Below are 27,658 nucleotides of genomic sequence, written 5' to 3'. Positions count from 1 at the left end.
CATGTTACAGAAATAATATATTAGCACTGCACAGCTGAGGCAGAGGGGAGCAGAGCTGATCCTGTGGTTGAATTAAGAAGTCAAGCTGTAAAAGCCCTAATCTAAACTGTGGGATAATGAGATGTGAGAGGATTTTCTGAGTCCACTGCTGATCATGTTGTGTTTATTTAGTAAGATTGGGAGTGTTTTCACTGAGATAAAAGCTGAGATTTCAACGAGAGAAGTTTTAAAACCAACCTTCAATACTTTAAGCCACGGTGATTTATTGGGACATGGAAAAGCACTTTTTAAGCCATTCTGAGATTTTTTATTCTATGTGAGCTATATGTGGGTACACCATTGACATGTCTTTCCTTGCCAGTGTTATTCAACAGAATTTGAGAAGTGCTTTTCCCTTGTATTCTCTTTTTCAGTACTGCGGTCAAAAAAATCTCAAATTCAGCAAATGAAACCCTACACCTCTGATACCAATGTCTGTGTTGACACAACTCTCAAAGAAGGATCTGGGAGTTCACTGAGGGCTCAGTGAGCTCCCAGATCCATCCACCTTTTACCTCACAGAGAACACACAGGTGGAAGATGACAGTGTAGAAATACCTGCAGTCACCCACGGACAACCAGTACCTGTGTCCCTCACAGTCTGTAAAGCTTCCAAACAGACTGAGGCTCAGAGAATCACACATGCTCTGAAAGCTGGTTTTCCCTCGTTTCTAGAACCTGTAATTCCTGGTTTATTGCTGCTGTGGTCTGTGGGTCAGGTCTTGAGGGAGATCCTGTCTTGCACTAAAGAGAAGGTGTCGATGTATCTTGAATGTCATGGACAGGGATGGATTAGCTTGATTTTCCAAAGAGAGATTCAAGTTAAACTCAAAAGATTCGTCTTGCCTTACTGAAATAATTTATCTCTCACTAAAATTGGTGCCTAAGAAGCAAGTGCATGTAGTGATAGGACAAGGGGTAATGGCCTTAAACTGAAGATTTAGATTAGATTTGATATTAGGAGGAAATTCTTCCTTGTGAGGGTGGTGAGACACTAGCATAGGTTGCCCGGAGAAGATGTGGCTGCCCCATCCCTGGAAGTGTTCAAGGCCAGGTTGGACGGGGCTTGGAGTGACCTGGGATAATGGAAGGTGTCCCTGTCCATGGCAGGGAGTTTGGAACAAGATGATTTTTAAGGTCCCTTCCAGCCCAAACGATTCTGTGATTCTATGGTTTTAAAGACTGTTAACTACACTTTCCCTCTAATCCCTGAGGTTGGCTAATTCAATATCAAATTTCAAGTATTTCAGCAATTCATTGAGCTGATTGGAGAAATCTGCATAAAGCTCCTTCTGTTGCCATCACATTTATGCAAAAATTGAGCAGCATTAAATAATTCTATTCTGCATTTTTTTAAACTGATACCACTGTTAGTTTTTCTGCAAAACACTGTTTAAACTACCTTAGACAAGTATATTAACTGAATGCACATGAGATGTTATGTGTTTGCAATACCTGAGGTATATATATGTATACATATATATATATGTGTGTGTATACATATACATATAAATAGACATATATATACACATTGCAAGGTAATAGATGGTAGATGCATAATGGGATTCTTCTGCCTTTAGTGCACAGATCACTGGAATAGTGAAACTGTCATTTCTTCCCTTCTGCTGCCACAATCCTTTTGGTCACCATCACCCCCCTGCAATCCAGTGATCTAAAAAACAAGGACTGGCGGTGACAAAGCATCAGAGGGAGGCTCAAATCCGTGTGGCATGTGACATAGAGAAAAGGTCACATTGCCCTGCATCAGCCTTCTCTTAAGTCAAGTTAATTAATGGTTCTTTTCTTTTCTAATTCAACTCGATGGGCCTCCAGGCAAAGTGCTGTTTGTAATGGCACTGTGCTCTGGAGTCACCCAGCCCCTGCATGTCCCCATGTCTTCAGGCCAGGAGGCATCAGCTCAACTCTCCACTCACTTTTCAGGTGTGTGTATTGCTCCCAAGTCACCCGGAAAAGGGTGATAACGAGCCTGATCTGGGTGACTTTCCATTGAAAATCCAAATGCTGGTATGACCACTGTGGAGCAAAGCAGACAGGAGATGCAAAGAAAGTCTCAAATGAAAAACCATGATAATTTCAGTCTTCTCTGTTGTGACTCCTGTCCACAGAAGCAAAAGGACCACTGGTGGAGCGTGTAAAGAAGGAGGGAAATGGAAACACAGAGCCAAGATATGTCCCTGGTCGTTGTTGGGGGCAGCTCTCAGAGTGGGCAGCAGTGTCTGCTCTTTTGTCAGCTCTGCCTCCACCTTGGCTAGGAGATGGTTCACAATATGGTTTACTGAGCATGGTGGTGTTTGGTCAAAGATTGGACTTGATGATCTTAGAGGTCTTTTCCAACCTTAAGAGCTCTATGATGTGTTTGCGTCCTGTTCCTTGTGTGCTTGTGCACAGATGTGTGTTGGCTGAGGTGATGTTCATGACATTGGACCTGCTTGGGGTCCTGCCAAGAAGGCTGAGCTCACCCTCCTGTTGTCCTGCTCTCTGTGGGTGCATTTACACATAGTCCCAGGCTGTGCTTCTGGCTCCTCCTGGCATTGATGAATTCTGCTGTGGATCAACCCTGTCTTGTCTCTGAGCTTGTGCTCAGAGCAAATGTTTCTGTGCATACCATATTGTACAGTTAAAAGAAACAGCAAGAGGTTTTACTGAGGTTCACAGTTGTCACCCAAGGCAAGGGCAGACAACAGAGTGTTCTCTCCACCACTGGTGGTAGAGTCCTAGTGGTGTAGCCACTCCTCACCTCATCCCACTCTTTCTCTTGTTTTTGCTCAGAGTGTCTGTAGGAGGGTTTCCACAGCTTGTTTGTGTTTGTGGGCTTTATGCACACGTTTTTCATCCACTGTTTGTCAGAGCATCTTGATTAGAGGGCTGCCCACGCGTGACGAGCTGAGGAGGGGACTGACCTGTCAGCATCGTGCATCAGACATTTCCCACAGTTAAATGTGGCCGTGACCTCACTGAACTCACAGTTTATGGCTATTGAAGACCAGAGCTGGGTCCACCTGCATCAACCCAGAGAGACAGTATCTGGGTAAAGACAGGAAATTATTCCCATGTTTGCTCCTGTGGTGACTCCAGTCCTCCCAAACCCATCCTCCCTGTATTAATTGAGGTGCAATAGCTGGGATGTCCCTCTTCAGCTGTTGCGAATCACTCATTTCCAGCAGAGAGATAAGATCCAAGAAGGAAGTAGGTTGTCCCTCCTTTCTCTTCCACTCTAATTCAAAGCCTGTTCTTTCAATAAACAGAAAGCAGACAGCAACAACTTTGTTTCGTGCTTCATTAATATTGATTTTAATAATGACCATGTATTGTTTTTCTTCACTTTAAATATTTTTCTAGTACAAGAAAATGTACTACAGCCTTGTAAACTGCAAAGTGAACAGCAATAACTTTTTTGCAACAAATATACAAAAAAATAGGAGGAAATTCTTACTCTGAGGGTGGTGACGCTCTGGCACAGGTGACCCAGAGAAGCTGTGGCTGCCCCATCCCTGTAAATGTTCCAGTCCAGGTTGGACAGGGATTGGAGCAACCTGGGCTAGTGGAAGGTGTCCCTGCCCATGGCAGGGGGATTGGAACTAGAGAATCTTTGAGGTCCCTTCAACCCAAACCATTCTATAACTCTATGAACTTACAAAGCGTGATGACAAATGCTAAAAGAAGGCCAAATATTTCCCACAACATCTGCTCGATCTTTTCCTCTGGGTGTGAACTCTTCTCTCAAAGGGGCCCAGAAACAATATGGACTGCAGGTTTCCTGAGGCTTTGGATACCTCTCTAACTGTGGCCTGTTCCCTCTGTTAAATTTACAGGTGAATTTGTGGTCAGAGAATCACTCTCTAGGGGCAGAGATTCATGTGGGCAGGGGCCCTGCCCATGCAAAGATAAATAAAGTGATGTCAGGCCACAGGCACGGAGACACAATCCTCTGCTCTGCCAAAATGTTTACCACAGCCCCTGGCATGCTTTTGTCCTGGTCCAATTAATGCTCTCCCAAAAAATTCTTGTGTGCAGTTTGGGAATTTATGTGTGCCAGGGAACATTCCCACTTGGTCTGTTGGATGAATCCATCCTGTTTTTAAGGCTGAGACAGTTTCAGAGATGAATGCAACCAGATCACGTCACTTGGCCTCGGTGTCTGGGAACACTCCTGGGCACATTTAATTTACTAGTGGAGATGTAGCCAGAATGTCTCTTCAGGACCATCCATTACTTATATATCTGTGTTGAAGCTGATGTTTTTTGCACTACTCTGATTGTATCCCACTGCCTCTGGTTTTAAAGCTCTTATTTTTTCCTTTTGGCTGCTGTAACTAATCTGGGACGTGATCTACTGTCTTCATAAATCTGTGCTATGTTGGTTTGCTCTCTCTTCAAAAATGCTCAGGTTCCAAGAGCTGCTGTTTCTTTTTCATTTTCCCACTCTGAGGTGATTAAGCAACCCTGACTATAGTGAATTAAAAGGCATCCTTTCTTTTTGCAGTTTCTGTGTTACATCTTTTTGAACAGATTTTGTTCTTTTCTGCCTTTTTAGGGTCTCCCATATAGGTTTCAATAGTCAGCACAATCATTGCTGACTCTGTCAGAGTGTAGATAGCTGGTCAGGAAAAAAAACTGATGATGGCAACCTCATTTTTAGCTCTCTCAGTGCCTCCCATGCCCCTGAGTGGCTTGAAGTGGGACATATCCTCATCCTTGGAAGTGTCCAAGGCCATGTGGGATGGGGCTTTGGGCAAGCTGGGCTTGCCCAGGTGTCCCTGACCATGGCCAACTCTTAGCATAGCCATATGTATAATTATTAAAATCCCTTTTCCTCCAGACCACAGTAGTTGTGTCCAAACTGGGATGGTCACAAATCACATTAAGCCTCAGACAGCTCCTAGACACTGTTTTGGTCAGTGCCTGTTGACCTAGACAAGAAAACATGCCAAACATTGTTCTAGGAATGTAAAATATGTGTGATTGAGTGTTAGGGCTAAGGCATAATCCTTCCCAAGCGTGGACATAGCCTCAGTGTACCTCTTTTGAAGACTGATGGAAAATGTCAGCGTCCCACTCTGTCCCAGAAGGTAAAGTTGAGCCTGGAAAATGTATGATCCAAGCTTTTGAGACTTTTCATCATGGAAAGCATGCTTAACATGCCACCCCTAGACTGATCTCAGAAGAAGAAAATCTCTGTGGCAATTCAGACATTTACTCTGTTTGTATTTTTCTGTCTTTTATGGAAAAGGTTCAGCACACAAAAAGCTCAGACACTGTTGTTCCTGGCTTCAAAGTTCATAGCTAGGTTCTGAGATGTTTTGTCCCCAATGCCATCACTAATATTGAGTTTTCACCTCTTTCTATGGCAGAGTTTTGGTGTACGGGAGTAGAAGGAGTGACAGGTTACACTTCCCCTCAAATCCTTCCCATTGACCTCTGAAATGTGGAATAAAAGCAAGAGCATTACCTAAAAAAACCCCAGGGAAGCAAAGGAAAGGGCTGAGTGATGTCTTCCTGTTCTTTCAGTGATTTCTGTTGCTTAGGGCAGGGAGTAGAAAGATTTGGGGGAGTACAGAAGATGCTTGGATAGTCTTCAAACTAGCCATTTTCATTGATGCTACTTGCTCAAATTGTATGTAAGGGTAGAACCAGAACTCTTCTGGTTCACAACATATTCTATGCAGAGACTTCTTTCATGAAGTGTCTTTACACTTTTTGTAAATGCCTTTTCACTAGTTACAGCTGACAGAATTGAGATCTCAGTTTTGGTATTTGGTCCCAAACTTACTGTGTATGGTTTGGGATTACCTGGCAAAATAATAATCACTTGGGCTTGAATTATAAGAAGAATCTGAGTAAGGAACTGGACTGTAGTTGCCAGGTCCTCACAATTTTTTTTTGCAGAAAAAAATTGTGAGGTGTCACACTGGACTTGAAGGCTGGACCTGGTGCAGGTACACCCTCAGCTCCCTGTAGGGCTCAGTTCCTAAATAGTGAATCTCCCTTTCTCTTCTTGCTCTCGTTTCTTCCTTCCTCTAAGCCATTTGAGGAGTATCTCACTGTCAGCTTTTTGGAGCACAGCAAAAGGCATCCCTGCCTCCACAGACCCCTGGCCATAACACCATCCAGGCAGATAATCTTAACCCATTCTTGCTCTAAACCAGCACTGTCAGTTTTCACAGGTCATCAGAAGGATCCTGAAATGGTCATGGAAACACCGTTTCAGTGAAACACAGGGCACTGATCTCCCTTGATCATCCTATTCCTTGCTGAGATGGCTGGCAGTGCCTGGAGTTAAACATGGATGTGGTACCTCGGAGAAGCAGCGCGGACTTTGATGATACAGATCTGCTCAACGTCCATATGTCCCTTAGATGCCTGCTGGATGCTTGTGCAAAGGTCAGGCGTCTTTAGTCCTCTCCCAGAAGGTTTTTAATGGAGTGAGCTGCTAGCTTTTATCCTTCCTCATAATTTTATGAGGCAGAATCCCCCCTCCCCCAGGCAAGCAGCCAGCCTGCCACTAGCTATTCCCTTTAAAATTATGATGAAGCTTGAAATAAAACACAGCCACGGACTGAACCCACTAACCCTCTGTCCAAAGGTATTAAGGCTGCTGGTTGATAGAGACAATATCTAGTTCTTGGAAATGTTTTGCTTCCAGCACCCTGGATGATTAGGAAGAGAGGACTCGGCAAAAAAGATAATGATTCTGTATTTGCTGTGGAAATGACAAGTGCAATTAGAATTGCCAACTGAGTTGTGATCAAAATTCTGATTAATTACTTACTGCTATTTCACAGAGAAGAAATTAGTGCGTATCTAACTGGCGTTACTGAAATGTATTCTGTGCCTCGCTTGCATAAATTAAATGTAAAGAACAAATCTACTGTGTGTCTATGAGAGAGAGAAAGACAGGGAGTAAAAGTGAGTGTCTGATGCTGGGCAAGATCCTCAGGTGATGTAAATCAGGACTGCTCCGGAGAAATCCTTGGATGGTGAGGCTCAGACCCGGGATGCTAAAAGAGGTACTTTGATTTGGTGTTTGTTGAGGGTCAGACTGAAGGATCAGGGCAGCCTTTCTTCCAGTCTTATCGAATCTCACTCTATCAAAACCAGTCACAGCAGTATGAAATCCTATTTTCAGCTCGTGATGCCACGGCACCAACCCCCTCCCATACCATCAGAGACTCGCTATCGTGTGATTTTTGTTTGCTTATTTATTTCAATTTCAGCTCTGCACATGCTCCAGGCACATATACAATAATGGCAATTACACATAGTACAAAGCACATCAATAATTTTAGTATGAAAGAGAAGGAAAAGGCAGAGCTGTGATTCCAGTGCTTTAATCGGCAGGACCACATTATGTCAATTGAGTGGGGACACGGAGGACTGATTAGATAAATTCTCCCTTGCAGTTCCAGCACCCAGCACTGAAGTGCCCACCATGTTCTGAAAATTAAATGCATGCATTAAAAATGTATCTGCATTTATTTTCCCTCCGGTGTCTTTCTGGTTTTTCTAACAAACAGAATCTTGTGGAAAAGAAAAGAAAAAAACATCCTCGGATGGGAGCTTTGGCAGCGCGTTTGTTCTCTGATTTTTCTGTAAAGGAAGTCAACTTTGCGCCTTGGTGGAGAGGGCTGTGAGTGTCAGTGGAGAACAGATGAGCCCCCTCCTTCTCCCTGCTCCCCCTCAATCAACTTTTATTCTCTAGGAGGCAGTGGGCAAAGATTGCAGAAGTGGGGCATCAAACAGGCTCCCTCATTTTGTTAATCTATGGAATTGTTATCTCAAAAGAATTTATTTTCCTATTCATGATCTAACTCTGCTTGCATACTGTAGGTGTAGCTGCACTGAATTTAATGGGTCACTCCAATACCCCCCAAAACTGTGACGAAATCAAGGATCTCTATTAATTTTTCTAGCAGCATCTTTCCATTATCCTTTTCTTCTCTTACCTTTTGCCTATTCTCACTACAGTGGCATGGAAGTATATGTTCTAACCATAAAATATTCTTTTTTTTTCTTCCTTCTTCTGGAGTCCCATCTCTTAAACCAATATTTCACTTCTGTCCACTCGAGTCTGAAAGAACACAGCCATCACCACTCAACTGTAATATTCTTTCTTCTCCTCTCTTCGTTTCTCTGCTTCTCTTATCTCCATGATCTTCTCTTCTCTGTCTCCCTCTCCCCAGACAGCTTTATTAAATTCAGATCTCTCCTTCTGAGGCCTCTGTGTCTGAACTCCTGCTCCACGTGAGCCATGGAGAGCAAAAGAGATAAAAAAGTCAAGATTCCCTTATGTTCCTCCTCTCTTCAATGTCCCTGGCAGCAGAGGGATGCTTTTCACAGCATATCCTTCTGGTTGGGCATTCAGGTTACTGACTGTGGTGCTGCCAGAATTATTAACCCTTTTGGAAGCTCAGGGGAAAAGTATGGATCCATTTTTAACAACTGACAACATGTTCTTGACATAATGTACCAAACTGTTGGGCAGGATTTGGGTTGGAAAGTGAGATTTCTGTTGAAAGCTCTTCCCCAGGGAATTTATGCATAAACAAAATTCCTGCGGCTTTTGTGGAGAGTGATTATAGCCCAGATGTCTTGATAAGGCAACAGAGGTTTGGAAGTGTGTAGGACCAGTTTTCTACCTTCTGGATTATTCTCAGCACTTAGTACTCAGCCCTTAGTGTTGTCTGACTCTGGAATGAGCCTTTCCATGCTAGTGGAATACAAACGTGATCTACAAGGCTTCTGCCTGCTGTCCTTTATGAGCCAGATGAGATGTGGAAACTGAGCAAAGCCAGATGGGCTCTTTGTAGGCTCTCCAAACTGGCTTAGCTCTTCATGGCATTCTGGGAGCTGAAAGATACTCTCTGATGTCCCAAACCAGCAGAAAGGCCTGTGGAGGTTCCTGCTGAGAGCTTTCCAGCTAAGCTTTTCAACTGGCATGCCCAGAAAATTAAATATGTTCTGATATCTTTGACGCAATAAACAAGCAAAAATCCTGTCTGTGCTTGTCTTATGTATGTGTCTGGCAATGCTGATGTTATACCAAAAAAAAACCCAAACCAGATCAAGATTGTCCATACTAACAATTCTCTTCATTAAAGTTGGATAATGTAGAAAATTATTCATGAAGGGCATCTTTTAAGTTTTGGCAGGATTCCTAAGCTAAGCAGCCCTGGAGAATCTGTATTGCTCTGCCTATCCTAACTTTGTTTCAGTGCTCTTTTTCTTTCTCTGGTGTTAAAGCACCAAAAACTCCCAAAGAAACAAATATCCTTAATGCACCTGTTTGTTTTCCTGTGCACAGCTAATGTTTTCCACCATCTCAGCTTTGATGAGATTTTGTAGAAAGTGAATATTTTTATGCTTAGCCCCATAATCAGGGCAATGATAAACAACTACCTAGTACCCCAACACCAAGAGTCTCAAAAATGTTATTGACTGTCATGTTTTAGGGCTTGAGCATAAAATAAGTGCCTTTGCTAACATTAATTTTCTTTTTTTTTCACAATAACCTGGAGGATTGCCCGTGCAGGAATGCAGCTTTATAATTTTATTTTCAGACAGGGTCAACACATCAGCTATTTTATATTGGCCTAAGAATCATGCTGTCATCAGCTAGACCACCTGAGGAAGTGGCGTGCTGGGAATGCATTTTAACCATCCAAACAGAGACATCCAAATCTTTGCAAGCTCAACCACCAGAAATTATAGGGAAAAGCAGAGAACAAATGGGCTTCGGTGTGAGTTCCTTCAAGCTCCATGCAATAGGCTGTTACTTCTCTTTTCTGCTTCCCATTGCAGCCTGGGATGTTTTCAGACTAAACAAGTCCCTGTAACCTGAAACTCAGCCATCACTTATGGAAGTGCCCTGTGTAGCATGGCTAATAAATAAAAAGTTAAGAAAAATATGAGGACAACCTTTCCTCTATTAACAAAAGACTCTTCAAAGCTACTCTTTTGCTCTGGGCTTTTACAATAATAAGCTGAAAAAATACATTAGAGAGCAGACTCCTTTCTAGCCACTTCATATTTCATTTTGCCTCTCACTTGTCTATTTATTTTCACGTCTTTCCTGATTACTTCTCAATTGTAGAAAGACAACATTAGGCACAATGAGTTTTAAATATACTCCCTGGCCAAAATAACTCCAAGGGCTGTCTGAAATTTCAAACAGCTCACTAGTAAGTCTGGAATAAAATGCAAAGGGAGAGATCCTTAGATCACTTAAAGCAGAACAACCTGGACTGGTGAGTGTTTTCAGTGCTCCACCAATGTAGTTATTTGTTTTCTCCACGGGCACGGTACCACAAAACCAAGATTAGTGTGACTCTGCGTTCAGTCATGTTTACATGAAGATGAAGAATAGTATCTAGTAAGATACAAGAGATACTCCACCTCCAAACCTGCTCTTTCGCTGTTCGAGCTGCCCAGAAGACTTTGATGGGACAAGAAACTGTCCCCGGACTACCTAAAATAAGCACACCCGAGTACAGCGACTATGAGCAAAACCAACCCCCAAAGATTCTTCAAACCATCCTGCAATCTTATGAAGTTATGGATGAAAGTGTCATTAGGATCACAGATCCTTTCTGAGTCATTTTCAACCCTGGCAGCTTCTCTGGATGTACTCTAACCTGGGAGTTTTGTCCTAGTATACATATAAAGCCTAAACTGTAGATACATTATGATTTTTAAAAAAAAAAAAACAAAAAACTCTTCTGACCTTTTTTTCCCTAAGTTTCAATGTAGCCATGGTGTTTTAGGACTATGACTACACATTTTATTTTCTTGTCAGTGGTGTTTGAAACCAGCCTCCTTCTGTCCCCATCCTCATGTATTTTCCGAGATTAGAAGTTATTATTTTTTTCTTAGGCTCTTGTGTTTGCTCATCTCTTTTGGGAAAATTTCTCCATTTCTGTACTTTGTAAGGTATTTTTTTCTGTGTCCTCTTTGCTCAGGAGCAAACAGCTGTGGTCTGCAGGGTCAGTGCACCAGGCACATGTGGGAGTACCTGGATCCAGTGGCTTGGCCATCAGAGCTACAAAAGTGAAATACAGAGTTTGATTTTTTTCAGGGTCTTCCTCAAAATTTTATTTGTAGCCTGTTTTACCTTGGTAGGGATAGGGGAAATTTCTTTCTTATTTTTTATTACAGCTTCATGTCCCATCTTTCTTTCTTTCTTTCCCGTTGTTCATAACTGGAGGAGATGGTTACTTTAGAGGTATGTACAGAGCTATCATTTCCCACTTGTTTCAGAACAGGAACACTGACTGGCCTGGCTGTTCTGCAACCCTTGTTAGTGACATCAGTAGTATTTGGACTCATTTTACCTAACTTTAATGGCACTTTGTGCTATGGTTTATTTGTAAGGTGGTATTCGGTCAAAGCTTGTGCTCAATGATCTTGGAGGTCTTTTCCAACCTTAATGATTCTGTGAATCTATGATTCTAAATACAGGCCTTGAATCCAAACTATCTGTCTAAGTTTCCCATATAACCAGTAAAGGCTGACACCTCCAGATGTGATACAATCCATCCAAAGAAAAGCAGGAATGAATGACCCTCTAAAAGTCTCTCCTCTCTCTCCCTAATGATTATTGTCTAGATGAACAGCTCAGACTAGACAATTAGCTTAGACTAGATGCTTAACATTTAGGCAGCTAGAATTAATGTGATGAATCCCATTCTCTGTGCTCAGATAATGACTGTAGCCTTTGTATCTCAAATTTTACCTCTTCAATATGTTTTTGTAGGTGTTCAGACTCTGCGCTGTGCTTTCAGATTTATTTCGGCTTCCAAGGCTTAAAATACTTGCCTCCCATTACTTTTCATTGTCATAAATATGTCATGGCATAATATAGCTGTCTGTACCCATAATGAAATCCTTCTGCTTTCAGATTCAAGTCCATTGCCCATACAGGACTAATATTGCTGAAAATCACCCTCATAATGTCACAGGGACTCTTGTGCTTGGGAACCTCTCAGTCACAAGCTCTAGGACTGCACCTTCAGCCAAGGCAGGGAAGAAGGCAGGGAAGAAGCAGGAAGGCAGGAAGGAAGGCAGGCAGGAAGGCAGGAAGGCAGGAAGAAAGACAGAAAGAAAGACAGAAAGAAAGACAGAAAGAAAGAAAGAAAGAAAGAAAGAGAGAAAGAAAGAAAGAAAGAAAGAAAAAAAAAGAAAGAAAGAAAAAAAAAGAAAGAAAGAAAAAGACTCCAAAGTGATATCTGTAATTGCAATGTTCCCAAAAGAAATTAAAATAACCTGCTAAAAAAATCTTCACTTTTGTTAGATCCACCCTGTTCTAATCAGTTGGTTTCAAGCCCTTGCTACTTATACATATATATATATTTTACTAGAAAGATGTTTTTCTTCTTTCCAGCCTATACCTCCCTGGTAAAAATAATAATACATTTTTTTGGTTCTCTCTGCATTGGACATGGGAAAATAACCTTCCTTCCTAATAATTTTTATAAAACTTCTATAAACTAATTATACTCTTTAAGACAGTAACTGAAATGTCTGTGGTCTTTCTGGGCTGAAAATAGGATATATGAATATATTTTTTTTAAATGGTATTGCTGGGGAAAAAAAGTTTTTTTAATAGTAATGTTTTACAGAGAAGTTACTTAGTAAAATTTAGCTATTTAGTCAAAATATTTGATTTGTTAATGAATAAAAAAGGGGAAAAATAGGACAAATAATTGGTTCTATTCTGTCCTCTCTTTCACTTATTTCTTATAAAAATCATTGTCATTTAAAAGTTTAATTCTAACCCATATATTTCCAAAATCTGCAGGTATTTGGCATTTTCCTTCTAGCCCACTTCTAATGGAAAATCGTTCAGTCTCTTGACGAGTCTGTTCCCAGGGCCAAAAAACTGTTCTCATTGGGAAATTATGATAATAATAATAATAATAATAATAATAATATTAATAGCAGTAAAGTGAAGTTCTCTCCAAATTTTATTTTAGGCCGTTCATTTTATCCCCTCACTTTATTTTTGCAGAAGAAAAGGATGATTTGTCTTTGCAGTGACTGCAGGCCAAGGAGGGAAAGAGAAGCTGAGAACCTCCCGATCCATAACAAAACCTGGCAGCGATGGTCTGAATAGAGTTCAAGTTTATTTGACTAATTCTTTCACCACTTGTCAGAGAACATACTTTTGTTCGTGGTAACAAAACAAGCTCTTTCCTCCCCCTTTTCTCCAGCGAGTAGCACGAGCACTTGCGCGGAGCACACATTACCACTAACCCTTATGATGTTTGCTGTCAAACTCATTTATTTATGCAACTGCTGTGGAAAGGCCTGGGGCCCATAAGCAACCCTGAAAGATTTCAGAGCCCTGGTGTGGGGTCATGAAAGGGAAAGTGAGGGGGAGGGCAAAGCCTCCACTGGTTATGAGAAAGGAACTGACACAGGAAATGGTCACATATGGCACAGATTTATTGTGTCCGGGACTTCCCATTCAAAACTCATTATATCCGCAGCTCAGAGCAGTGCATGGCACGGCCACATTCATTTTTAGGTCTGGCATGTGACAAAGTTGTTGTTCTGCTTTCAGGTGGTGGTGGCAGTTTTATCGTTCCTAGGCCAGAGAGATGGTGACTGGAATCATAAAAGCTCTGCCTTTCACTGCCCCCCACCTTTGTGTTGAGCCACAGATACCAGTTTGACTTCAGTCAGTGAGGTTGCTGGTTAGGAGGAGAGAAAAATCCTTCTGGGCTTTAAATACACCAAAAGGAAACCAGGATTATCTTAAAGGGAAAGAAAATGAGAAAAGCTTTGGTAGTGACATGAGAAATAAGATGATGCTTGCAGAACAGCTTGTTTTGTCAAAGGTGGAATAATTCAGTCCAAAAGATGTTTTTCTTTGTATTTAATCATCTTTCCTGGGAGACAGGATCCCTCTCACACCCAGCAGCTGGCTCTTTGGGTGATGGGTAATGACTACAAGAGGTTTGTGGGAATAGTTTGTTTGTCTTGCCTGCTTCGTGAGAGCATCTAACAAGGGCCCTGGGTCCTATTTTGCTAACTGCTGTATAAAATGCCATTATTTCCACCTCTTAGCTGTGTATTGATGGCCCTCAGGAAAGCTATGAAGACTCAGATTATCTCTCCCATATGAAGGTTCACTCCGTCCCATTCCAGGCCACACTTCTGAGTGCTGTACAATAGGGTTTAAGGTTATGACTCCTGCATTGTCCTTCACTCAGGGTTGCAATTTAAAGGTGTTTAATCTGTGGCACTTTTAGGGTAGAGATTAATTATACTGTTTAATACTTTCAGTCTCCATGCACAATATAATGTCAGGTAACACTTCTTTTGTTACCATATTGGATTTCTTCCTGAAATAAGCATTTATGGGAACCTTTGTGTTGTCAGGATGGCTAAAATGACTGAAGTTCCTTAATCATTAATGATAATGCAGACAAAAATCCTCCCTAAGTGTGTCTTTCTGATTAAGTTTAATAAAATGATGAACAAGCTGCTCTGGGCCAGTGCCAATGGCAGCAGGAATGAGACTCTTCTGAGTCAAGCAGCACAAGGATAGGGACACTGAAGATTCCCAGTCACTCCAGCTGCATCTACAGAACAGCTCCAAGACCAGTTTGTTGCCAGGCAAACCAGCAGTATCCAAGATAACTCCTGGGCACTTTCCAGAAATTGGCACAAGCCAGGGGCCAGTTCAAAAGGGCAGTTTGGAGGTGGCCACTGCCTTTTGGAGGGTCAGTGGCTTTAATACCATGGGAGTGCCACGGCAGCTGGCCTCAGGGACAAGGATCTGGGCTTGGCACTGGTTATTTTATAAGTTTTGATGGATAAAATGTTCTATAATCTCAGTTCCAGACGAGTCTTCTGTACACAGGCAGCCAAGGTATTACCAGGTGTGGAACCTTGTAGTGGCAGCAGGGCATTTGAGAAGATCTGGGGCATTCTAAGGAACATCTCTTAATAAAACCTGGTCTTGTCAACCTCGCCAAAGGGCACCTCCAGATTTATTGGCCCACCTTCTTTGAGAGGACTCAAGATATATTCTCCTGGCTAGACTATTCTCTTCCCCAACTTTTTGCAGTTTCTTGAGACAGGTTTGACATTTTCTGTCAACTACAAAGACCAAAAATTATCTCTCTGACTCAAGAGATTCCTGATCTGTAAAGCTCTGAAAGCTTGAGCAGCATTTTGGAGGAACACTGTTATACACATGCTTTGTTCCCATGCTCTTTTTGATCCCTGTTGGAGAGCATCCTGGCCTCAGAGAGTTTCTGGTCTCTCTTCTTAAGACTTTACTTGTCACTCGTACTTTAAGGTCAGGAATGAGTTATTAGTATAGTCACTGGGAATTGGAAAATTGCAATTTTTTTGTTCATGACTTGGAGAGATATATTGTCACCTGTAACACTATGTACCTTACTTCTTAAGCATGGGGGAGCTCTGAAGGGTTGGTGCAAACATAAAAAATATAACTGCATGAAAGAGGCAAACAACACTTGATTTTACAATGAATAAATAGTTGTAGTATGTGTGGCCATATCAAAGCATGAAAACAATGATTGCAAGACAAATATTTCATGTACTACATCTGCTTTTCTTTGGATTTGTGTGTGAAAGGGAAGGGTGAATGCAGATCCTGGGATGTGTAATAAGAGAGAGTTTTACTACAGACCTTCCTTCAATGGAAGCACTAATAACTGTCTTTTCTCTACTTGGGCACCTACTTTCACAAACCTAGCAGGAACATATTATCTTTGAGTCCACAAAAGTGACTGAAATTGGCCAGGGGGCTCAAAGTTTTTTTAATAGAGGAACGATAAACAGGAGAGCATAAAACCTCACAGAGTGTGATAAGACTCATTTCCTTCCAAAATACTTTTCTTTAAAAGAAAGAATTAACAGCCTAAAGCAAACACTCTATTTTTATTTACATGGTCCCTGCTATGAGCACAGTTATGTGTGTGTATGTTGTCATGGTTTAACCCCAACACAGGGCATCTCAGCTCGTTCACTCTCTCCTGGTGGGATGGGGAGAGAATTGGAAGGGTAACAGGGAGAAAACTTGTGGGTCGAGGTAAAGACAGAGTCTTTATGGATAAAGTCAAAGTCATATAAACTAGCAAAGCAAAATAAGGAATTCTTTCACCACTTCCCAAGGTCAGGCAGCTGCTCAGCCATCCCCAGCAAAGCAGGGCTCCATCACATGTAACTGGGACTTAGGAAGACAAACTCCATCACTGTGAATGTGTCTCCCTTTCTTCATCTTCCCCCAGCTTTATATGCTGAGCATGAAGTGATATTGTCTGGGATATCCCCATTGTCCCCTGGGATCAGCTGTCCCTGCTGTGTCCCCTCCCAGCTTCTTGTGCACCCCCAGCCCACTCACCAGTGGGGTGTGATGAGGAGCAGAAAAACTCTCGTCTCTGTGTGAGCACTGATCAGCAGTAATGAAAACACCTCTGTGTTATTAACACTGTTTTCAGCACAAATCCAAAACACAGCCCCATAACACTAATTATGAAGAAAATTAACTCTCCCTGAGCCAAAACCAGCACATATGTACCCAAATGCACAAGAAGCACTGAGCCACCGTGCCTCCCTATGCGTGTGTTCCCAACACACATCTTGTGAGAAACCAGCCACAAGTGTTACTTGACATTGCATATCTATGTGTTTATCCCCCGTGGAATGCTGACAAATTCAATGGAGGGATATCCCTAATTTACAGTTGGTGGGATTTCTAAAAACAGTGGGAGATGCCTTATCTCAGCATCCACCGAAGTTGAGAGGTTTGTTTTCATTTACTACATAAAGATTTACAAAATCGGTGTCGGCAGAGCCATCGCTTACAAAGCATGAGTGTGTAGGCATGATGACCTTGTGACAGGGATTAACACAGGCAAATCAAAGCCAAAATTATTTACAGGGAACATCTGAAGTCAAGAAACACTGAAAACGTTTCCTATAACTAAAAATCACAACTGACCTCAGAATAATTTACCTTTTCTAGATTTCTGAGGTGCTATTGCTGGACCTTTTTTTTTTTTTTTTATTTCCCATTTGAATGTCAGCAGGTCAAAAGGAACAGTTAATGCTGATGAATATTTCCCCCTCAGCAAAGATATGTGCTGGCCAGCCCAAGGCCAGGGAATTGCAATTTCTAAACAGTGTCCCATTTATCTCTCCCTTCCCCTTCCTCCCCTGCTCACTTTTATATTTTTTGTAGCTATAATTGTAGATTAGAAATTTATAATTGTAAATTAGAAATAACTGACGAACAAATTCAGTCAGAAGGAAAGAGAATTGTGAGAGATTTATTTTATTTTGATAAAAACCTGACGCCCCCTTTTGTTTTTGTCAAAAAAAGACTACTTTTCCTTGTACCATGAATTGTGAAATCTATCACAAAATGGGTAAAAATTATTGAAGCAAATGGTGGTGCTAACCTGAAGGGGAAAATCATTAATGCTGATGTATTTCATTCAATTTTAAATGTAGAATTTATTTTATTTTATTTATTTGGTGTTGGGGAAGTAGGGAAAAGGCAGGAGACTTGCAAAGGACTCTATGTGCCTTTAAGTCAAAACATCTATTTTAAAAAATGCTCTTCCCTCCTTCCACCCTTCTCCATTTTTCTAAATAAAGAATATGAGATGGTGATGGTCGTGGTGGGTTTTTTTCCTGAGCAAAGAGGACCCCTCGGCACATTTTTCTTTTCAAATGTGAAATGAGGTGGAAAATCCTCATTTCACGACAGGAAGGACAAATATTGACACAAAGTTAATATTTGTCAGGAGCCCTAGAAGCAACCTGAGTGCTAAAGTCTCATCTAGATATAGATGTTGGTGTGTCTATGTGTGTGTGGAGACGGATATAAATAAATAAAAAATTTGGCTTGATGATGGGGGGAACCTGCAGAAAGCAAAGTCTGAGGAATTAGCTGCAGAGGGTGAATACACACATTTTTCAAGTAAAATTTCTCTCTCCTTCTTGCATGGAGCAGGACACAGAGATGGAACATGTGCCCATGTGTGCACTCAAAACGCTTATGCCCTCGTCCTCTGCCTGGGTACATGAAGATTCCAGTGCAATGTTCAACCTCATCCATGCACACATTGCTACAGATATGAACATCTTCTCCATCTTTCCTGCCCATTTGTGCTTGATTATTTTTCCCCCATTTTGTCCCCCCTTTCACACACCCGTGTGTGTGCAAACCCAGGTACAAATAGAACCTGTTTAATCTGATTTCCCCCATTGCAGGGGGGATGCTTCTGGAATTTATCACTGTTATTGTTCATTGCCAATGTAAATAGCACATGTCAGCTCAATATTCAGTGGTCACTCAGTATTTATTAAGTCCTGTCCACTCTGGCCTTTTTTAGAGGAGAGCCCCAGGGCAGATTAGCTGCTGGCCCTGACACGCCTCGTCACTTATCTACTCCCATTGATTATGAGAGTCAGCTGTGACCAGGACTCACTTTTTTCCTTCTCCTCTCAGACCCCTCTTACAAGCACCCCTGCTTGGATTTTCATGAGGAAATAATCAGATTAGGGCTTCAGTGGCGAGTTCATATGGAGTTCTCTTTCTCCAATGTGCTACTAACTGAATAAACGTGTTTTGTGGTAAATTGTAAATGACATTATGATTACTAAGGCCAGCATGGGTTTCATTTAAAAGTGATCGAAATTGCAGGCTGCAGAAATTGTGACTGGCAGATAAGGCCATTTGGAAGGGGACAAGCAACGAGGCGTGTGCATGCATGGGCGTGAGTGTGTGTGTGCAGGAAAACGAGCCAACCCGCTCTGCAAGCCAGGCAGGGCAAAGGAAAGTCCTGGGAAGTCACAAAATATCAGCAAATCCTATTTGTAGACATGAAAGGGGGGAGATGGGGTGTTTCCAGGAGAGCAGAGGATGGGATCTGTCAGGCTCTGTGGGCTGGCTGCAGGCACATCCTCCCAGTGCTCCGGGACAAAGCCGAATGTCTCCGAGCTCAGCATTTCCACTTCTGCTTCTGAACGGAGTTGCTTCTCTTTCTCCCTCTGCCCCCAGCAAACACCGATAGCAAAATACTTGCACTGATAAAGCAAAAAAACTCAAACAAACGAACACAGGGAAAGGAAAGAAAAGGAAGCAAAATCCTAAGCCGGTGTCTAAAAATAGGGGCTTTTGCAGAGATCCTCTCTCATGGAACATCCTCCCTGAACAGAGATCGACATTTATGTAATTTTATTGCTCCCCTCGGTGACGTGCAGAGTGACAGCTTGTTCTGGGAAATGCTCCCAGACCATGGTCTGCACATGAGGATTCCCCTTGAAATAGATAATAGGTGCCTGCAAGATCCAGGCGCTGAGATGTAACTGAAGGCAGAGCCCAGAATAATTTAATAGAATCATAGAATGATTTGGATTGGAAGGGTCCCTAAAAATCATCTGTTTTCACCCTCCCTGCCAGGTTGCTCTGAGTTCCATCCAACTTTTCTCATAGTTCATTTCTTTTCCAGGAGTCTGCTATTTTTTTCTAGCAGAAAGTTTCACATGATGTGTCCTTGATAAGGAGAAAGTCCTTTTATTCATCCAAAAGTTTGTGACTCTCAAGGATGTTTCTGTCCCTTGTGTTTGATCTGATTTGGATACGTCTCTGAAGGTGCTGGATGAGGAGCACAGAGTTAGTTGAGACATTGGCCACACTTTGCCCAACATGTTTGTGAGCTCAGCTAAGGAAGGGGCAGGCTGGGTGAGGGAGGACAATTCTAGCTGGCTACAGCAGCAAATTCCTCCTTTGATTTTATTTTGAAGAGAGGAAGGAAAAACAGAAACACACTTCTTTTCCTAAGAAGCTCCAGGCAGAAATGTTTATGTTTTTGGTGCCCGTATCTGAACTCTTACTTTTATTCTCTCTTTATAATCAGTGATGATCTCATTGTTACAGCCTGAGGCTCAATTTCTCTCATCTTAAAGCAGAGACCTATATTTGGTCAGATGGAGTACACTGTAAACTTATAACACTTTTCAGTACCTAGAGGAGCTGCAAGAGAGCTGGAGAAGGACTTCAGTCAAGGGTATGGAGTGACAGGACAAGGAGGAATGGCTTTCCACGGACAGAGGGAAGGGTTACTTGGGATATTGGGAAGAAATTCTTCCCTGTGAGGGTAGTGAGGCCCTGGCACAGGTTGCCCAGAGAAGCTGTGGCTGCCCCATCCCTGGAAGTGTCCAAGGCCAGGTTGGGTGGGGCTTGGAGCAACCTGGGATGGTGGAAAGTGTCCCTGGCAGAGGGGTTGGAACAAGATGAGCTTTAAGGGCCCTTCAACCCAAACCATTCTGTGATTCTATCTTTCTAACTCAGAAGACTTTGTGGGTTATGTCTCTTCTGTACAGAGCCTTCCATAAAAGGATCCTCTTGACTTGTCTCCACAGACACTTGGAAGGGGATTTAGTGGCAAATTCTGGCATATGTGTAAGGATTTTGACTTCTTTTATATTCAGTGAAAGAATAAAGTGTTATCTAAAGGGGCTTTTGCAGTCCCATCGGCCGTGTGTTATATCTACAGATGTTGCAGCTACCAAAAAAAGTCCAGGTGACACCATTCACTTGTGTTCAAGTGACGGGTTCTACCTCTGGTCAATAAAAAAAAGTTATAGGATAGTAAAATGTCATCCAGGTGACTAAAGAGAAGTATTTTAGGGTGAACTTCATGTTTTTAAACTGCTTTGTCAGTATTGGTGGCTGGGGAGTTGGGCATGCTTCAGCTACCACAAGTGTGTGTTTAGTGTATTTTCTGCTGTTGTGGGGTGTCCCACCAGCCCTGCAGCTGCCATCCTTGCAGGGCAGAAATCTTCTGTGGACCCTGTGTCTCATGGCTCAGGTCTCTCAGGGCATCCCATGCAAATGTAGGTGCCTGCCTGTGGGCAAATGGTTTAAACTTCAGATCTCCACTGACTGCAGTGGGAGTTTAGACACTTGGAGCACACATAAGAATCTTCACTATTTGTAGGTATCTCAATCTAGTGCTTTCTTCTATCTCTAAAACTTGATGAGGTCATCACTGGAGGAGATTAATAGTGTTCTGGTCCTTTCTTGGTTTTTGTTTTGTTTTGTTTTAGCTTTTGTTTCTTTATTTGTTTTGTTTGATCTGGTTTTTTGTTGGGGTTTGGTTTGGTTTGGGTTTTTTGTTTTGGTGGTTTTTTGTTGTTTTTTGTTTATTTGTTTGTTTGTTTGTTTAATGCAATCCCTGTGAGTGGGATGAGATGGCTTCATGGAGAGTTAAATTATCTTCCCAAAGAACTGCAGTCAAACCCTGATTTGCTGTCCTGTACAGGCTTAGAACGAGAAGAATGTATAAGACACAAGGACATAGGGGTGTAGTGCTGGATCCAAGAACAGTCTAGCTGCCTGCTTTTTCAGTGGTGGCCAAAATTTGATATCTAAAGAATGAGATAAGTATATGTGATGCTTTTCTGTCTGTTAGGAGTCTTCAACAACTTTCAACTCAAAACAGTAGTTCTGGTTTCTACCTATTTAATATCCCTTAGCGTCCAGGATTCTCTTAAAGTTATGTAAAATTTTAGTGCTGACAAAAATCATTTTGAGGTCTGAATGGGAAAATAAGCAGTTATAAAACAAAAGATTGAGGTGATGTCCAAAACAATTTTTTCCCCCTAATTTCCTTCTATTCTCTTCCAGGAATTTACAGAGATGACAGTAAGTGCATCTTCAAGCCCTCAGTACAAGGCTACTTCTGCAAACAGACAGATCATGCACTTGTCATCCTAGAAAACCTGGACTCCAGTGTGGACAGCCAGAGACTGTTCCCAGTGGTAACAGTGACTGGCAGCTTTATGGACACCTTCAGTGACATGGCTTCACACATTTGGTGTTACCCTGCAGAGCATCGTTCTACTCTATTTTCTGTGCTGCCATCCCCCGAACTCACCACGGTTTGCTTCCCAGACCTCCCACCTCTGGCTTTCAGACTCTTCCTCCTCAGTGGCCAAAACACAACCAGGCTGCCCATGGCCATATTCTATAGTGAACCACTCAGCCTTCGTGTTTTCATTCAAGGCAGATATGTCTCTCCAAACCCATCTTCTTTTTCACTGAATGAAGGGGCAGGAGCCAATTACTTCAGCTTTGAGGACAATCTTCTCTATGTTCTCCTCCATGAGACTGAACCAGTAGAAATAGTTGCTGGCCTTTCCCTTTTTGTGGCTTTCACTGTAACTGAGGCTGTTGGGGAAGAAGACGAGGCAACTATAATACGTCGATTGGCTGATTTCTTGAAGGTTGGCCATGACCAAGTCAGAGTAGTCCATCACGTGCTGGGAGGCGAAAGCATGTTGAAGGTAATCTCAGCCAATGCCAGCAAAAAGAAGTATCACTGCCCTAACATGGCCTTTTGCACAGCCTTGCATAGCAGATACAGCTCACAGGAAGTGGGGAGGCAACCAGTGAGCACCCGAGCTCTGCAGCCACCTGATACAGCTGGTCCATCAAGGGTGCTGATCATTGAACTTGGTGATCCACCGGGTCATCCAAGAAGTGAGTTGACAAGTGACAGATTAAAGAGTTTGGCCGGAACAATTATCAACACTCATCAAACTGGAGACCTTCAGAGAGGCCTTGGCTTGCCAGTTGAGACCTTAATGGTGTCTCAGGCTGGCTTGCTGTCCCCAGCAGAAGGTAACAGGAGGTAAGTGTCAGATACATCATCATCACATACTGATTTAAGTGTAGTGAGACAATTTATCCACTTGATCTGCTCATTAAACAAGTCCCCTACTGGCTGAAATATGACTACTCATGTTGAAACACATGAAGTTTCCATGACCTTCTCAGAGAAGCTGTGGTTGCCCCATCCCTGGAAGTGTCCAAGGCCAGGTTGGACAGGGCTTGGAGCAACCTGGGATAGTGGAAGGTGTCCCTGCCCATGGCAGGAGGTTTGAAATGAGATGATCATTAAGATCCCTTCCAACCCAAACCATTGAAATATTCTCTGATTCTCTGAAGACAGAGCTATGCCCAAGTACTAGCTGGACTCCTGAGTGTGAACTACCATGTTATTCTTTTGGTGCTCATGAATCTCTGTAGTGCAGAGACATCCATGAGGCTTTTAACCAGGAACAGAATTCCTGTGAGTCTGCCTTGAAGCTGTAAAGTATCTGGTAAAGTGAATTTTTTGAGAGAAATTCAGACTATTATAGCTTTTAAATTCTAAACAATTAAATCTATAAATATTTACAAATTGATGTTGCATCAGAGATTTGTTATTAAAGATAAGTTGTAGCCTCATCTAATTTGTAGGTCTAAACCTTTATCCCTGTACTTCTAAAATTTAAGGCCAGAAAAGTCTTTTTACTCTCATATTTCAATCTCCTGCATGATACAGGCCACTGCTATTCACTTTGATACTACAGTGTTAAACTTTCTTTTTGGCTAAAATTACAGAAAACCATCTGGTCTAGAAGCCACAAGAGCTGGACACATCCAATACCACCTGAACGTGTGCCTAGATGTTGGATGCTATCCTTGTTCTTGCTGTCACAAGTACTCATCCACTTTCTCTTGGGAGCCTCTCTTTCTCCAACTTCCCATGAGAGCTTCTTGTTCTTTCCTTCACTTTTACATCAACGAGTTTCTGGGCATTGACTCTTCCTCCTCCTCCTCCAGATACCTCGAGAATAATCAAATCACTTCACTGACTGCTTCGAAAAAAATTGGAAGGTTTGAGTTCTTGTGAGTGTTTCCTTCTCTGTCTCTGTTTTCTGAATCCTTTTGGAAATGTGCATAAATGAAAGCACACAGTTTTCCTTCATGATAGATTCCCCAATGTTGGACACTTTTGAGATTCAACTGGACAGGATGCTGGGCCACCTTGTCTAGACCATACTTTTGCCAAGAAAGGTGGGGTCAGAAGATCCTTGAGATCCCTTCCAATCTTGTATTCTATGACACCAGTACCATACACAAAAGCGCTATTAAATCCCAATTTTACTGGCACAATTCGATGATCCCATTTGCCCATTTTCCCACAGAAATAGGAGAGCTCGTGGTCTTCTGTTTGCTCACTGTATGCTCTATTTCCTTTTCAGTTCTAGATTTCCAGAACCTGATTCATTCATTTGCCCAGATCCTAAATCCCACATGCTTTATGTGCCCATGTTCAAGTTTCCTCTCCATAATTTATCAGCCCACAAATCCTTCCATGCATTTTATCAGCGGTGGCTTTATATTCGTATCTTGATGCAAATACAACAACAGACTTGCAGCTGATTTTGACAGAACAACACAGGACACTCCTTTTGCTTTACAATAATTTCCCCTTTGAGCTCTGCCAGTTACCAAGTTCTCGATCAGTTTTGTACATTCTAATTTTTAATTGATATTCTATACTAAGACTCACTTTTGGAAGGTCATTCCTCTTTTCCACAGCAAGAAACAACCCTTTCTCTCCCTCCTTCCTGTCTCCATCTTGCTCTTTTCAGCCTCTTGCAGCCACTATTTGCACAGCCCAGATGGGAGCCCCTGTCTGCGGAGGAGGCTGTGAGGAGCAGGGTTGGGGTGGGACCAGACAGCAGAATATTTCAGCCTCAGATCCTCAATCTGTATTAAAAGCATATGGATAATATGAAAAAGGTAATATCCCATCTGTTTTTAATAGGGGACGTGGGATTTGATGTTTGGCAACCTCCTTGTGTACTCTCTTGATATCGCATAATGTTATTTTTTGATGTTGTGCACTACTGAGCCTTACCCAAGTATAAGCCTATTCCATCTATGCAAGAAAGAAATTGGATTTGTCTAAGACTTACTCTCTCTAATTAATACCATATCCTCAACCATTTACTGCTGACCCCTGTACCATCCTGATGTCTGCCAGCGATACAAACTACTATTCACATGCTTAACTTTTCTACTAGACACTGTGTGGCTTGTGGTAGAGAGTCACTCACAATGAGGACACTAGCCTGTGACTGTAGGAATCTTTATTTTGCTTTATTGTTTTGGTTCTGGTTTGTTGCTTTCAAGTGTGGGGATTTTTTTTGTTGTTGTTTTTAGTTTTGTGCTTTTGGTTTCGTTTGGTTTGTTTTTTTTCTGAGGGTTTTTATTGTGGTGTTGTATTAAGCACAGTGAGAAAATATTATTTGCAAGAACAAATCTTAAATCAGGGCCAAATTCTGAAGACACACAGGATTTTTGATCAGCAGAACTAACATCACTGCTGTTAGTGGGGCTGTTTGTGCTACACTGTGGGACACTGCAAAATGGGACAGCAGAACCTCTGACACAGAAATTATTCCCTATGAGGGTGGGGAAGCCCTGGCACAGGTTGCCCAGAGAAGCTGTGGCTGTCCCATCCCTGGAAGTGTCCAAGGCCAGGTTGGACAGAGCTTGGAGAAACCTGGGATAGCAGAAGGTGTCCCTGCCCATGGCATGGGGTGGGAAACAGATGATCTTTAAAGTCATTCCATGATTCTATTATTTATACCATTCCATCACATGGTCCCAAAAGATCACCTAAAGGAGGGAAGAACCCTCCTCTGTGTGCCATCAAAGAAACCTCAAGGCTGCCTTTCTTCAGACACAAATGACATCTCCACACTGGGACTGGTCTTCCAGCTGGGGTTTGTCTCCCTATCTGTGCATGCTTTGGGAAAAATTCCAAGCAGCAAGGATCAGAAAAGGTCCCTAGGAAGAAGCTTGTTTTACTTCAGGGACAAGAGGAGTGCTAACTTGAAGCCATAGATTCCCTGTCCCAATTAGGGGAAGACCTGGGATATATAATGAAGAGAACACCCAGATCACCAGGTCATGGACCAGCTCAGTTCTCATCCACCCTCAGCTGCTCAGGCTCCTTTGCAGTGTTATTTATTGCTCCCCATCAGTCATAGCTTTTCTGGAATTACTCATGGCTGAAATTTCTGATGCAATAAAGCCACAGATAACTTGTGAAATGAAATCAGGGTTTTCCTGTTGGGACATGTACTATCCCCACTGTTTATCTGTCTCTCTTTCTGCTGGCACGGGCAAGGATAATGGGGCTGGGATTACAAGTCAGGATAAGTATTCCAGTGTATTTTTCTGCTTTCATCCCTGAGTTGTGCAGAACTCAATTGGGCTGTCAGATATACAGGACCTGCACTCCTCTCTGGCCCACCTCCCTGTGTTTTCAGACTAGTGACTCCTCTGGTATCATTCTCTCTCTCTACCTGAAACAAAGTTGCAGTGAGGTGGGGTCTCTTCTCCCAGCTAATAAGTGATAGGACAAGAGGAAACGGCCTCAAGTGGATCCAGGAGAGGTTTAGATTGGATATTAGGGAAAATTTCTTCATTGAAAGGATGTTCAGGCACTGGAGTGGGCTGCCCAGGGCAGTGGTGGAATCACCATCCCTGGAAGTGTTCAAAAGGCACGTGAATGTGACACTTGGGGAAAAAGTTTAGTGGTGAGCAGGATGTTGCCAGGTTATTGGTTGGACTCAATGATCTTAGAGATATTTCCCAACCTTAATGATTCTATGATTCTGTAAGACAACAATAAAAAAATCTTTGATTTGCACAGACTGGATGTTCATCTTTGCAGCCCAGGAGAGTGAGGCTGAAGGGAGCCTTGGAATCCCTGCTGTGGCTGGGTATCTAGTCAGTAAGTGAGTATATCACACTGGCAAGCCTTTAAAAAAATGACTTGTCTGTTATGGTTTGAAGAGCTTTTTTACATGGTTTTAATTTAACTCCTTTGTTAGGGTCACTTCAAGCACGGCTCATTAATTTGTCAAGAGAAGACAGAGGTGATTGCTGTGACTGCTATAGTTGTGCACAGCTGGAGAATCAGAGATGTCTATCACATAGTTTATCTTCCTGTGAATGTCTCTGTGTAATATATACTGTGATGTATTTAGAGACAGAAATCTCTGTTTTGAAAATTTTTCTAATATCAATATAAATATGAAAGTGAAAGAACAAAAAAGCACAACTGTGGATGTATTGTGTGTGTTTGTGCAAACGCCTTTTTACAAAATAAGAAATATTATTCTAGATCTTCCAGAAGCCATTTAGTCCATATCCCCATACTAGAGCAGGGTGCTTTACTCCAGCTTGATGGACTTTTAAGCTGCTACAAACTGAAATATTTCTTTGTTAAGAGTTAAGTTTGGGGTAGCCTCTGAAAAACTGCATGTGTGCAGGAAATAATGGTGTTTGAGACTCACAGCAAGGAATAAAAGGGAAGCAAATCATCAAAGAGCTGCTCATTCCAACAGCAATGCTCATGCAGAGCACTAAATGAGATATTACCACTAATTCTCTGTGTCACATGGCACATACACAGGCAGACAGGGCTAAAGGTTCAGATGAGATGAATTCTGACACTGACACAAAGTGCTTGGATTTAGTAACCTTTGTGCAGCTTCCAGGCAGGCTGGGGTGTGGAATTCCACAGGGTTTTACAAAAGGGACATGACAACTTCTTTCTGTGTAGGGATCCAACTTTTCCTCCAATGAGCGGGCAAAGGCAGGATGCTAAAAATCCTGATGTCAGAGCTGCAGCTATTGCAGCACTTGAGGTTCTATCAAGGTTTTATCTGCCACATACCCCTAAAGTGAAGATGTGGAAAA

At 42.2% G+C, this 27,658-nt stretch overlaps 1 protein-coding gene across 10 annotated transcripts in view; it reads left to right on the top strand.

Annotated features, from left to right (window-relative positions):
* Positions 1-27,658, top strand: part of PKHD1 (polycystic kidney and hepatic disease 1 (autosomal recessive)) — a 275,429-nt gene that overhangs the window by 210,931 nt on the left and 36,840 nt on the right. For 9 of the 10 annotated variants that reach the window (XR_001874451.1, XM_017813106.1, XM_017813105.1 and 6 more), the window contains one exon: positions 21,734-22,739. Coding sequence is in view for 8 of the 10 variants with exons in the window: in XM_017813106.1 (XP_017668595.1) it covers positions 21,734-22,739 (1,006 nt within the window). In the remaining 2 variants the exon portion in view is untranslated. Of the gene's footprint in view, positions 1-21,733; positions 22,740-27,658 lie in introns of those variants that run through there. The other variant, XR_001874452.1, reaches the window with a different exon arrangement.

Source organism: Lepidothrix coronata, unplaced genomic scaffold (genome assembly GCF_001604755.1).
Source record: "Lepidothrix coronata isolate B3197 unplaced genomic scaffold, Lepidothrix_coronata-1.0 Scaffold39, whole genome shotgun sequence".
NCBI classification, from domain to species: domain Eukaryota; kingdom Metazoa; phylum Chordata; class Aves; order Passeriformes; family Pipridae; genus Lepidothrix; species Lepidothrix coronata.
This window is presented reverse-complemented; position numbering and strand designations above follow the sequence as displayed.